Below are 13647 nucleotides of genomic sequence, written 5' to 3'. Positions count from 1 at the left end.
ATGGTAAGATGTTGGATATAATAAGAAAATAATGCACATGCAACATGCTAAAGCTATAAATGTTCATGCGTCCAGCAAAAGGATGAAGAAAAATGTTAGCAAAATATGCATGATTCTTTATGCAAAATGCTAATGCAATACATACACAAGAATACTACTGAGGACATGTGAATCATCTCAAAGTATGAGGTAACACACAAAATTACATAGGAAATGATAAGCCCACAAATGCAAATGAGCTGAATCTGAATACAAGGCATATATATGATGAAAAAGAAAACGTGATGTTATCAACAATAGGGAAAATATGGAAATAAAAGGGATAGAAAGAAATAGTGATTAGAAGACATACATAACAAATTAATAGAAAGAAATGGAGGTTGGAAGTTATTGCAACAAGCCTTACAATGAAAGGAATAAAAAGACGTGGGGTTGAAAATTATTACAATAATGAAATGAACAGAAAGAAGTGGGGTTGAAAGTTATTACAACAATGAATTGATTCAACCAAATAAAAGTTGAATCTAACAAATCATGAGAGAATATAAAGAAAAGATGTAACAGGAGTTGTAAGTGCCCAAAAGATCATCCGCCGAAAATTGTCCTGCTTTGCTTTGTTTTGTTTTGCCTGGAAAAGTCATATGGCCGAACATATAAATGGTCTAGCAAAATGAAAGACTGCTGGTCCTACCCTCTTTCTGGCTGGCCGAACAGGAGATCTGGAAAACCTTGTTTTTGTGCAGCAAAGCCAAAATAGAACAAACAAAACATTTCTAAAGGATGCTCATTCCTTCTACTCCTTTTTATCATGGCAATGATCAAAGAAGATGTAGATAGGCTTCATCCATCATACCACAACAAAAGATGCTATAAGATATGTACAAAAACTATTAAATGAACAAAAACTAATATGTGCATGAATTGAAACTACAAAGAAAGACAAGCCCAAAGAAATAGATGGAAACTTGAATTCATCTCTCTACGGACAAGAGTAAATTAATATACAAATCCATACTATTAATTGGAGAGATCAAATTGCCACCACTTTTAAGGGAGAAGCTTAAGTAAGGGATTATATCATCAAGAATAATTGGAAACTCATCCTCTTACTCATGGAATATGGATTCAACATCCATTTCCATACTCGAAGCTGATCGAAAAGAGAGTTTTCTAACACTTTTGATAAATAAATAATAAAAAAAAAATCACCTCGACTTCAAAGAAAACAAAGGGAAAGAAAAAGATAGCAAAGGATCACCCAAGGGGTTGCATGAAACAACCACAAATATCCATTAGGATTGAGTATGGGTTGAATCACATGAAGCAAAACACTTGGATAATGAAAGAGAGATAAGAAAAATGCATGAAAGTAAAGAGAGGTTACACTACCATTATATGGGTGGGTGGCAAAGCCCTCCACATCCCAAAGCTAAGAGAATTACATTAAAAATAAAAAAATAAAATAAAATAAAAAAAGGAGAAGAAAAAAGTTACATGAAAGTAAAAAGAGATTGCACTATAATTCTATGGGTGGGTGACTGTCACCCAAACCCATCCCTTTAGGTTTAGTGTCCTAACCGGCCAGTAATCTTGGAATTATCAAAGGCCTCTGAATGGATTAACAAAATTAAGGGGCTAGCGGAAGCAGATATCATAATGATAGAGTTGTGCAGGCGTACATGAGACAAAAAATTTAAAACTTTTAATAGATATACGCGATGTCATATTCACATTGGTCTTACATTACCACATTCCACATATAGAATGTACAAAACTTGTCCAGACAAAAACAAAAGTAATACAAAAGTCACAAACTTGGTTCAAAATTCGACCACGTGGGACGTTTTAGGAACCTCCTTGGGAGGCGCATTGGTTGGCTGACACAAACTAACCTTCATGCAATCATCTCTGAACCTGGTCACGTGCCTGATCACCTACATACATAATAATACAATGAGCTGGAGCCTAGTGAATAATAAGAAAATAAAGGTTTTAATAAATGATATCCATAACAGATTCAAAAGTCAGAAACAGATTTTTATACATATTTAGATTCAGAATTCACAGATAATCATACATGGTACATCCATTAGCGCTAACAGACAGATGACTTATGATTACATGAGACGGTCATAAAGACCTATATGTAGAGCAAATACAGACAGATAATGGTTATGCTTAACCAGTTCCATTATGGTACCTCTGGTACCAGGTAACATATAGATATTACATGATGCTAAGGATGCCACACTACATTTCAAAAAACTGGGCAATCATTCATCTATATAGAAAGTAACATTTCAGAAAACTAATCATACCATTTCAGTCAGAAAAACACTTATAATCAAACATAGCTTTGCAGAGTTATTCCTCACAAATAGCTCCAGTAGCAAAATAGTCAGAACAAATGGATCAGATAGCCTATAGTGCGTGACCTACACAAACACACAATGGGTACACATTGAAATACACGCTTGGAAAACACTTAACTTATTCATTTTCTATCTTGATGTGTTCCTAATCCTTATCATCCTCATTATGTCTTAATTAACGCTTAGGAATGCTTAAGATGCTATGAGGATGTCAAAATACACTTTGAAACACTTAGCCAAAATTCTGAAAACAGGGTCTTCACTCGAGTGCAACTTTGGTCACTCGAGTGGTTTGCAAAACTCTACAAAACTTCTAGGAGCTCTCATTTTACGCTCGAGCACAACTTCCTACGCTTGAGTGGAGGATCAAAAATAAGGGTGGTCGCTCAAGCGCAGGTTCTGCCGTTCAAGCCAACCCCCAAACTCTACAAAAGTACCGCGAGCTCGCATTCTTCACTCGAGTGCAGATTCCACCGCTTGAGCGAAGAGTGCGAATTATGGAATTTCCAAATTGCTCTCTAAGCTCTAAATTTCAATTCCAAAGCTTCAAAACACATTCTTTTTTAATCTTAATAAATCTTAGTTAACACATAATTAATTAATCATAACTAATCACAAATCCCACATAATTTAATTAGTCTAATTTGACTTCCTTTAGAGCCCTGTTAATTATATTTAAATTTATCAATCTAAATCAGATTTTTAATCAAACTTCCAAAAGGCTCCAAATATTAAATTAAACTTACTGTCATCATTAATTTTGATTTCCCAAATCAGTTAGGCCTTCAATTTCTGATTACACTCCAAATTTTTGTTAATAAATTATATATTCAAATTGGACACCCATAAATAAATTTAATTCGTAATAATCACAATTCTCAATTCTCATAATTTAACTAACTTAATTAACTCCAATTTGGACCTAATTAATCGAATCTCAAGTTTACTAAACTAAATTAGATATTTAATTAAACTCCCAAATGGGTCTGTAATTAAAAAATTAAATTGATTCAACTGCTTAGTTTCACTTCCTTAAGCCATTTGGACCCTTGATTTCTAATTCCAAACTAAATCTTTAATAGAATCATATACGAATCAAATTCCAAAATTATCATAAATCCCAAATTAAATTTGGATAACGACTAATTAAAATCCCAAATCTCCTTAATTAACCAAATATAAAATATTATACGTGGTGGGGTCGTGTAGACGGCGCCCGCTGAGGGGGCCTCGTGCTACAGTTCGGACTCTCGATTTGTGTCGCGGTTCTAAATCTGAACCAAAGAGTCCAAATCTGGCAAATCGTTTTGAGAAACAGATTTTTGAAAAAGTAGTGCCAAACATGGACTGCTTTACCAGATACAGAGTCGCCACCTAAATATTTTAAAATGGGGAATTTAGGAAACCCTGACTCGGTGCCGAAGGCCACACGTCCGTCATCACCGGAGTTGTCTCGGCTCGGGAGCTTGGGTACGATCGGGGAAGGTCAGCTATGAGCACCCCCTTTCGCCCGGTCCGAAGACCGGCCTCTACTAACCATGATATCCAATTTTGAAAACGTTATGTGTTCTTATTCCAATTATTAGCCTAGAATTACTATGTTATGCGCACAGCAAACAAGTATAGACTAGATTGCCTAATTTGGAAATAAACATTGCATATCCGTTTGGTTTGAAAATGCTTTGGAATTTGCTACTCGCAAGTAGGCTAAAATACGGATTTCAACGAGTTTTTCCAACTCAAACAACCCAACCTTCACCCACAGGCATTCAAAGCAGTTTAACACATAAGCATCTAGCCACATGTTTAAGCATATTTGTCACACCCCAAATCCGGGCATGACCGGCCGTGGCCCACAGGGACTTAGCCCAAGGCACACGTAAGCCTAAACACGAATCCAATCACATTGAACAACTGAACAATAGTCCAATAATAAATAACCAAAACTCAATCCAGACATGTCACAATTATAAACGGCAAAATCAACCGTAATCAAAAGCCATCCAAACTTATGGGATATAAACAACCCGCACATCAAAAATAATCCTAAATGAACTTCGATAAGAATAAATATAAATATGCACAAACTTGACACAATACTCTACACTAAAGGAATGCCCTAGAGGTCCATGCAATTGAGTCCCCGCTACGCCATGAGTCCACTATAAGTCCTTCTAACACCTGGAAGTGATAAAAACTAAGTCAGCTGATAGCTCAGTGAGTAGCAACATGGATAGTAAATACAGTTTTGAAAACAGGGTTCAATTTCAAAATAAGATATATATCACAGAAACTAGATTGGCATACAGTTTGGTAAATACAATCTGTTTCGAAAAGAAGGTTCCACAATTCAACACTTAAAATACTCATGTCTCGCAAGAACATGATAAACGACATTTTTCACTTAAAACAGATTATAACATGAACACCAATAATTTTCTGGGTACCAATAAAAACAAATAATCTGCCACACAGTTCTCAAGGCTATAAGCCCCGTTGGATCCAATACCGAACTAAGAGTCATCCTCAGGGTGGCACCTGGGCCTTTTCTCAAAGACGATCCGATTGAAGGTCACCTAGTTGTTTTTAAAGGTCTGTTCCTTACAATCGTTGAGCACTAGAGTCATCACGGCCCAACCCGGATCTGTTCCCTAGTGGCCAGAGTCACCACACACAGTGGAATAATTTCCCTGGACTAAATACACACATGGTCCCAATAATCAATACACATCAGTTTTTCAAAACATGGTAGTTCATCATTATAAACATGAGACCAAAACAAATAGTTTACAGTATGCCAAGTTCACACATGTTTCAGAAATAATTTGATTCAATTGATAATATAATAATTTATCAAAACAGTTTAATCATGAAACAACAATTTAATTTTCCAACAGTTCAGGGTAGGGGAACATTTATAAAAATATGTAGCATGAAACTACTCACCTGGAACGAAATAATGTAATCCTCGAATAGAGTATGAAAGTCCAACTAGTGCCCTGAACCAATATGAAAACTACACGTCACTGCTAATTTAAAAATACTAAAGAATACGAACTGAGTAACCCCAAACTAAAGCGCACTAACACGGCTCAACCCAACTCACCGTTACTCTTAAATATTACCTAAGTTCATATTCTTCAAGGTTTAAAATCACCCAAGACATAGATTCCGATCGAAACTTAACTAAAAATAACTTTAAGATGAAACAGTGTTTTAAACAAGTTTTCCCAATCTATTCGCTAACTTTGAAAATTACAAAACCCACTCCACGCTATTCGAAAAATTCCAATAACCTCCAGATATGATCTAGTATATCCTAAGTTTCAAACCCAATTGGTTTCACTTGATTTTCTTATCAAAATAATTATCTACAATTTATTATATCCAAACAGGTTGTTTTCTGCAGCACTTTAAAGAAATTGACGGTTCTCTTAATATACAAGAGCAATCAATGCAAGGCCAAAAACGTACGAAACTAGACTCGTAACCGGTTCTAATGACACTAATTTGATAATTTTTGGATTTATACCCAAAGAGAACAACACTCCCGAATTACTGTTTCGGACTGGTTTCCTGGACAGATTTGAATACCTCAATTTATATGGATTTCGACTCCCAAAAATTATGAAAAAATTCAGATATGCAATTCAATGTGTAATTGATCTACTGTAAAAATTTCAGATTAAAATTCATCCGTTTGATATGGTTTCTTGATTTTTAAAGTTTGCGATTCTGTGCAGAATTTTTTTGGACTGAAAATTACACCCAATCTTTACACATAAATTTAGCTCCTCAAGTTTCTTAATAGGATATCTATATACACAATACACAAACCTACAACCTCTCCATCAATGAACAAAATAATTATAGAATAAGGATGAAGAACAAAAAGAAGAGAAGAAAACCAAGGAGGGCTAACCTTTGATGATCACACACAACACAACACACCCAAAAGTTCCTTGATTGCAACATCTTCTTCTTTTTTTCCTTCTCTCAAACCCTCTCCCGTGGCTGCTGTGTTGTTGCCCTATGTGGTGAACAAATAATAGAGTAGGGTTTGTGTTTATTTTATTTTATACTAGTGGTGGGCACACATAGGTCAAATAAATAAATAAATATACAAAATATATGTATAAGTTATATGTAACTCAAATGGTAAGAGCCTAACTTATTAATTATGTGGTCTAGAGTTCAAGTCACACCCTCTTCTCCATTTTTTTTTTTTAATAATAAATCTTGCTTCTAAATCAATGACTTTCACCATAAATTTATTTTAGGTTTAAAATTAATTAAAAGATCCTCCAATAATATTTAATTTGCACCTTAGAATTCACCACAAAAATATTTGAGATTGTAATATTATTATTTAATTATTTACTTAATTTTTATATTCGGGTTCTCACATTCTCCCCCACTAAAAAAAAGTTTCGTCCTCGAAACTAACCTGAGTAAATCATGAGAATAGATGTGGGTACTTCTCGCGCATCTCGTCCTCGCATTCCCAAGTCGCCTCTTCAACTAGATGATTACGCCACAGTACCTTAACCAATTTAATGACCTTTGTACGCAACCTTTTCTCTTCCGAATATAAAATCTGAACAAGCATCTCCTCATACGAAAAATCCTCTCTAATCTGAAGCGGCTCATAATCTATCACATGCGACGGACTGTGCACATATGTCCTCAGCATAAACACGTGAAGCACATTATGCACTCCTGCCAACTTAGGGGGTAAAACAACACGGTACACAACCTCACTAACCTTCTCTAATACCTCAAATGGTCCAATGTATCTAGGACTCAACTTTCCTTCCTTTCCAAACCTGATGACTCCTTTCCATGGTGATACTTTCAAGAATACCATATCCCCCACATGAAACTCTAAATCTCTCCTACGATGATCAGCATAACTTTTTTGTTTACTCTGAGCAGTCAATAATCTCTCTCTAATGATGATAATTTTCTGTGTAGCATCCTCCACCAAATCAAGTCCCAACATTTGCCTCTCACCAACCTCATACCAACACAAAGGAGACCTACACTTCCTCACATACAAAACCTCATAAGGAGTTACTCCCAAACTAGAATGATAACTATTATTATACGCAAACTCCATGAGCGGCAAATAATCATCCCAATTACCTCTCCACTCCAAAGCACAAGCCCTCAACATATCCTCAAGGGTTTGAATAGTCCTCTCCGATTGCCCATCTGTCTGAGGGTGATAAGCTGAACTAAAATTTAACCGAGTACCCATAGCTGATTGTAACGCACCCCAAAACTTAGACACAAAACGAGGGTCCCGATCTGACACTATTGACACAGGTGCCCCATGCAATCTAACAATCTCCTTCACATACAACTGTGCAAATCGAGCTAGAGAATAGGTCATCCGTACTGCAATAAAATGTGCTGACTTGGTTAATCTATCAACAACTACCCAAACTGCATCGTGATTACTACTAGTACGAGGTAAACCACACACAAAGTCCATGGTAACATGATCTCACTTCCACTCTGGTATAGGTAAGGGTTGTAGTTTCCCCGCAGGTTTCTAATATTCTACTTTAACTTGTTAACACACCAAACACTGAGCCACAAATTCTGCAATATCTCCCTTTATACCATTCCACAAAAAATGTTCATAAAGATCCCGATACATCTTAGTACTTCCAAGATGAATGCCATAACTATAACTAGAACTATGTGCCTCTGCCATAATCTCCTTCCTCAAATCACAACCAACAGAAACACAAATTCGGCTACGGAATCTAAGCAACCCGTCATCACTAACCACAAAGTCTACATTCTTACCCTCTGCCATCTTTCCTTTAATACGCTCACACTGGTGGTCAATCTCCTGTGCTAAACGAATCCGTTCTCTAAAGGTTGGCTGAACTGTCAATTGACTACAATAAGCCCTATCACCAGGCGTAACAATCTCAAGCCTCAAACGTCTCATGTCTTCCACAAAACAACTCTTAATACACAAAGCAGCTGTATCTCCAATTGCAACCTTCTTACTCAAGGCATCCGCCACTACATTTCCTTCCCTGGATGATACAAAACATTTACATCAAAATCTTTTAGTAACTCAAGCCATCTTCTTTGCCTCAAATTTAGTTCCTTCTGTGTGAAAATATACTTCAAACTCTTATGATCAGTGTAAATCTCACATGACTCTTCATACAAATAATGTCGCTAGATCTTAAGAGCGAAAATCATTGTTGCTAGCTCCAAGTCGTGCGTAGGATAATTTCTCTCATGTACTTTCAACTGTTGTGACGTATAAGTAATCTCCTTCCTATGCTGCCTGGGCACACATCCTAAACCTTGTCGTGAAGCATCACTATAAATCACAAAACCACCACCATCAGTAGATAAGGCAAGGATTGGAGCTAATATCAACCTTTGTTTAAACTCTTAGAAGCTACACTCACAATCATCATTCCACTCAAACTTTACCTCTTTCCTAGTGAGGTTTATAAATGGCAAAGCAATACGGGAGAATCCTTCCACAAACTGTCTATAATATCCAGCAAACCCTAGAAAGCTACGTACCTCTATCACAGAAGTAGGTCGTGGCCAATCAACGATTTTTTACCACCTTTGTGCTATCCACAGATACCCTATCTTTACTCACCATATGACCCAAAACGGATACACTGCTCAACTAGAATTCACACTTCTTAAATTTTGCATACAGCCACTTTTCCCTAAGGATCTACAATACTACCCTCAAATGCTGCTCATGCTCCTCCTTACTCCTCGAATAAATTAGGATGTCATCAATAAACACTCCCACAAATTTATCTAGTTGGGGTTTGAATAGTCTGTTCATCTAATCCATGAATGCGGCTGGTGCATTTGTGAGACTAAAAGGCATCACCAAGAACTCATAATGCCCATAACGGTTCTAAAAGCAGTCTTAGGAACATCCTCATCCCTTACTTTCAACTGGTGATAGCCTAACCTCAAGTCAATCTTAGAGAATACTTGAACTCCCTACAATTGGTCAAATAGGTCAACAATACGTAGCAAAGGATACATATTCTTCACTGTGACTTTGTTCGCTTCTCAACAATCAATACACAACCTCATAGCCCCATCATTCTTCTTCACAAACAACACATGTGCTCCCCAAGTTGAAACACTAGGCTTAATAAAACATTTCTCTAACAACTTCTATAACTAAGTTTGAAACTCCCTCAACTCCAATGGTGCCATTATATAGGGGACTTTAGAAATAAGTGTTGTGTTGGGACCAAGTTAATGGAAAATTCTACCTCGCGATCTAGACGAAGTCTAGGTAGATCCTTTAGAAAAACATCAACACAATCACTCACTACAGGCAATTCCTCTAACTTCTATTATGGCAGTTCAATACTCACCACACAAGCTAAGTAACCATGATACCTTTTTCTCAACATTCAGTTAGCCTAAAGGGAAGAAGTAAAACAGATAGAAGACCCTTTCTTATCTCCCTAAAAGAAAAACTCAAGTTGTCCCAACATAGCAAAAACTACCATCTTTCTAAAACAATCAACAGAGGTATGATTCTTGGTCAACCAATCCATCCCCGAAATCACATAAAAATCCTTCATCTCTAAAGAAATCAAATCCACTGGAAAAATTCTACCATCCATCTCTATCTCACAAGATCTACAATCATCCCCTAACACCACTGTTTCTCCCAATATTACTATTCCACCTAATGGAGTAGACAAGGTAATACAAACATCAAAGGCTCACCAGGAATAGACAATCAGTGTAGATATCTAGGTGCCAACTCTTAACCTTCAAAATGAAATCAAGAACGATTCAACACAAGCTTAAACAAAACTAACTTAACCAAACACTACTAAGGACTATAGGGACTCGGACCTCGTCTAAATGATGAAATGCAAGATATGTAACTTGATAAATCTATAGCTCTGATACCACAATTGTCACACCCCAAATCCGGGCATGACCGGCCGTGGCCCACAGGGACTTAGCCCAAGGCACACGTAAGCCTAAACACGAATCCAATCACATTGAACAACTGAACAATAGTCCAATAATAAATAACCAAAACTCAATCCAGACATGTCACAATTATAAACGGCAAAATCAACCGTAATCAAAAGCCATCCAAACTTATGGGATATAAACAACCCGCACATCAAAAATAATCCTAAATGAACTTCGATAAGAATAAATATAAATATGCACAAACTTGACACAATACTCTACACTAAAGGAATGCCCTAGAGGTCCATGCAATTGAGTCCCCGCTACGCCATGAGTCCACTATAAGTCCTTCTAACACCTGGAAGTGATAAAAACTAAGTCAGCTGATAGCTCAGTGAGTAGCAACATGGATAGTAAATACAGTTTTGAAAACAGGGTTCAATTTCAAAATAAGATATATATCACAGAAACTAGATTGGCATACAGTTTGGTAAATACAATCTGTTTCGAAAAGAAGGTTCCACAATTCAACACTTAAAATACTCATGTCTCGCAAGAACATGATAAACGACATTTTTCACTTAAAACAGATTATAACATGAACACCAATAATTTTCTGGGTACCAATAAAAACAAATAATCTGCCACACAGTTCTCAAGGCTATAAGCCCCGTTGGATCCAATACCGAACTAAGAGTCATCCTCAGGGTGGCACCTGGGCCTTTTCTCAAAGACGATCCGATTGAAGGTCACCTAGTTGTTTTTAAAGGTCTGTTCCTTACAATCGTTGAGCACTAGAGTCATCACGGCCCAACCCGGATCTGTTCCCTAGTGGCCAGAGTCACCACACACAGTGGAATAATTTCCCTGGACTAAATACACACATGGTCCCAATAATCAATACACATCAGTTTTTCAAAACATGGTAGTTCATCATTATAAACATGAGACCAAAACAAATAGTTTACAGTATGCCAAGTTCACACATGTTTCAGAAATAATTTGATTCAATTGATAATATAATAATTTATCAAAACAGTTTAATCATGAAACAACAATTTAATTTTCCAACAGTTCAGGGTAGGGGAACATTTATAAAAATATGTAGCATGAAACTACTCACCTGGAACGAAATAATGTAATCCTCGAATAGAGTATGAAAGTCCAACTAGTGCCCTGAACCAATATGAAAACTACACGTCACTGCTAATTTAAAAATACTAAAGAATACGAACTGAGTAACCCCAAACTAAAGCGCACTAACACGGCTCAACCCAACTCACCGTTACTCTTAAATATTACCTAAGTTCATATTCTTCAAGGTTTAAAATCACCCAAGACATAGATTCCGATCGAAACTTAACTAAAAATAACTTTAAGATGAAACAGTGTTTTAAACAAGTTTTCCCAATCTATTCGCTAACTTTGAAAATTACAAAACCCACTCCACGCTATTCGAAAAATTCCAATAACCTCCAGATATGATCTAGTATATCCTAAGTTTCAAACCCAATTGGTTTCACTTGATTTTCTTATCAAAATAATTATCTACAATTTATTATATCCAAACAGGTTGTTTTCTGCAGCACTTTAAAGAAATTGACGGTTCTCTTAATATACAAGAGCAATCAATGCAAGGCCAAAAACGTACGAAACTAGACTCGTAACCGGTTCTAATGACACTAATTTGATAATTTTTGGATTTATACCCAAAGAGAACAACACTCCCGAATTACTGTTTCGGACTGGTTTCCTGGACAGATTTGAATACCTCAATTTATATGGATTTCGACTCCCAAAAATTATGAAAAAATTCAGATATGCAATTCAATGTGTAATTGATCTACTGTAAAAATTTCAGATTAAAATTCATCCGTTTGATATGGTTTCTTGATTTTTAAAGTTTGCGATTCTGTGCAGAATTTTTTTGGACTGAAAATTACACCCAATCTTTACACATAAATTTAGCTCCTCAAGTTTCTTAATAGGATATCTATATACACAATACACAAACCTACAACCTCTCCATCAATAAACAAAATAATTATAGAATAAGGATGAAGAACAAAAAGAAGAGAAGAAAACCAAGGAGGGCTAACCTTTGATGATCACACACAACACAACACACCCAAAAGTTCCTTGATTGCAACATCTTCTTCTTTTTTTCCTTCTCTCAAACCCTCTCCCGTGGCTGCTGTGTTGTTGCCCTATGTGGTGAACAAATAATAGAGTAGGGTTTGTGTTTATTTTATTTTATACTAGTGGTGGGCACACATAGGTCAAATAAATAAATAAATATACAAAATATATGTATAAGTTATATGTAACTCAAATGGTAAGAGCCTAACTTATTAATTATGTGGTCTAGAGTTCAAGTCACACCCTCTTCTCCATTTTTTTTTTTTAATAATAAATCTTGCTTCTAAATCAATGACTTTCACCATAAATTTATTTTAGGTTTAAAATTAATTAAAAGATCCTCCAATAATATTTAATTTGCACCTTAGAATTCACCACAAAAATATTTGAGATTGTAATATTATTATTTAATTATTTACTTAATTTTTATATTCGGGTTCTCACAATATTGTCATGTTAACATTCACACGCATGCGATATGCTAAAGCGGAAATACTTACATAGTACTCCGTGCCAAAACAAAGAACTTGTTAGCAAACATGCATGATCCAAGTCCATGTGAAGTGCCTAATGCATCGCATACAAAATGTTGCTAGAATAGGCTCGGCTATCCTAAACATGTCATGTGAAAATGCACAATTATCACGTATTCAGTTTGAAAATTGAAGTATTGATGCAATTAGCGTGATGTACCGAGCCTAATGCATGTAATACAAATGCATGGATGCACGCATGCATAGCATAAGGTATGCTGAAATAAATGTGACCTAATACTAACCATCAAAGCAGGTAAGTAAAAGGGAAGAAAGAAGTGGGGATTGGAAGACATTCACACACCCACACACACACTTATTACAGATTTGCCCTCGCTCGGAGGGACCGAATAAATATTACAAATTAATTAACTACGCAAGCTAATTAATATTACAAATTAACTAATTTAATTAAAAAAAATTAAATTAAATTAATTAAAGCAGGAAAGCGTCTCGGGAAACGCGCCACCATGCGCAAGCTGCCTCTGTTTTCCTTCATTTCCTCCTCTAGAGGCTGTCAAAGCCTCAGGACTGCATCCTTGGACAGAGGGGATCATCACCGGCTGAATGAAACTTCCACCGGCAGTGTAGTATGGCCATCGGCACAAAATAGGGTCTGTCGGCAGAGAAAATTGTGCCGGTCGGCA

General features: G+C 36.2%; 1 protein-coding gene and 2 long non-coding RNA genes across 3 annotated transcripts; all 3 read right to left on the bottom strand.

The window, feature by feature from the left end:
• Positions 1-4278: 4278 nt before the first annotated feature.
• Positions 4279-6419, bottom strand: LOC145820303 (uncharacterized). Its single transcript, XR_014361568.1, has 3 exons — positions 6295-6419; positions 5319-5371; positions 4279-4553 (listed from the first exon to the last, which is right to left on the bottom strand). It is a non-coding gene; the product is annotated as an uncharacterized LOC145820303 (long non-coding RNA).
• A 1531-nt stretch (positions 6420-7950) lies between these two features.
• Positions 7951-10021, bottom strand: LOC145818969 (uncharacterized). The gene is made up of 2 exons (XM_082912943.1): positions 9945-10021; positions 7951-8428 (listed from the first exon to the last, which is right to left on the bottom strand). Exons 1-2 carry the CDS (start codon positions 10019-10021, stop codon positions 7951-7953), a joined length of 555 nt encoding a protein of 184 aa, XP_082769069.1.
• A 390-nt stretch (positions 10022-10411) lies between these two features.
• On the bottom strand, positions 10412-12552 carry LOC145820302 (uncharacterized). The gene is made up of 3 exons (XR_014361567.1): positions 12428-12552; positions 11452-11504; positions 10412-10686 (listed from the first exon to the last, which is right to left on the bottom strand). It is a non-coding gene; the product is annotated as an uncharacterized LOC145820302 (long non-coding RNA).
• Between the last annotated feature and the right edge of the window lie 1095 nt (positions 12553-13647).

Source organism: Camellia sinensis, chromosome 2, assembly GCF_055761805.1.
Source record: "Camellia sinensis isolate YWXY chromosome 2, ASM5576180v1, whole genome shotgun sequence".
NCBI lineage: Eukaryota > Viridiplantae > Streptophyta > Magnoliopsida > Ericales > Theaceae > Camellia > Camellia sinensis.
Note: the sequence above shows the minus strand (reverse complement) of the source record. Positions and strands in the feature narration are given on the sequence as shown.

Coding starts and splice junctions, on each gene's coding strand:
- LOC145818969 (XM_082912943.1), bottom strand. CDS start 10,021: ATGGATGGTAGAATTTTTCCAGTGGATTTGATTTCTTTAGAGATGAAG. Junction 8,429..9,944: donor GTGATTTCGGGGATGGATTG/GTTGACCAAGAA, acceptor TGTATCATCCAG/GGAAGGAAATGTAGTGGCGG.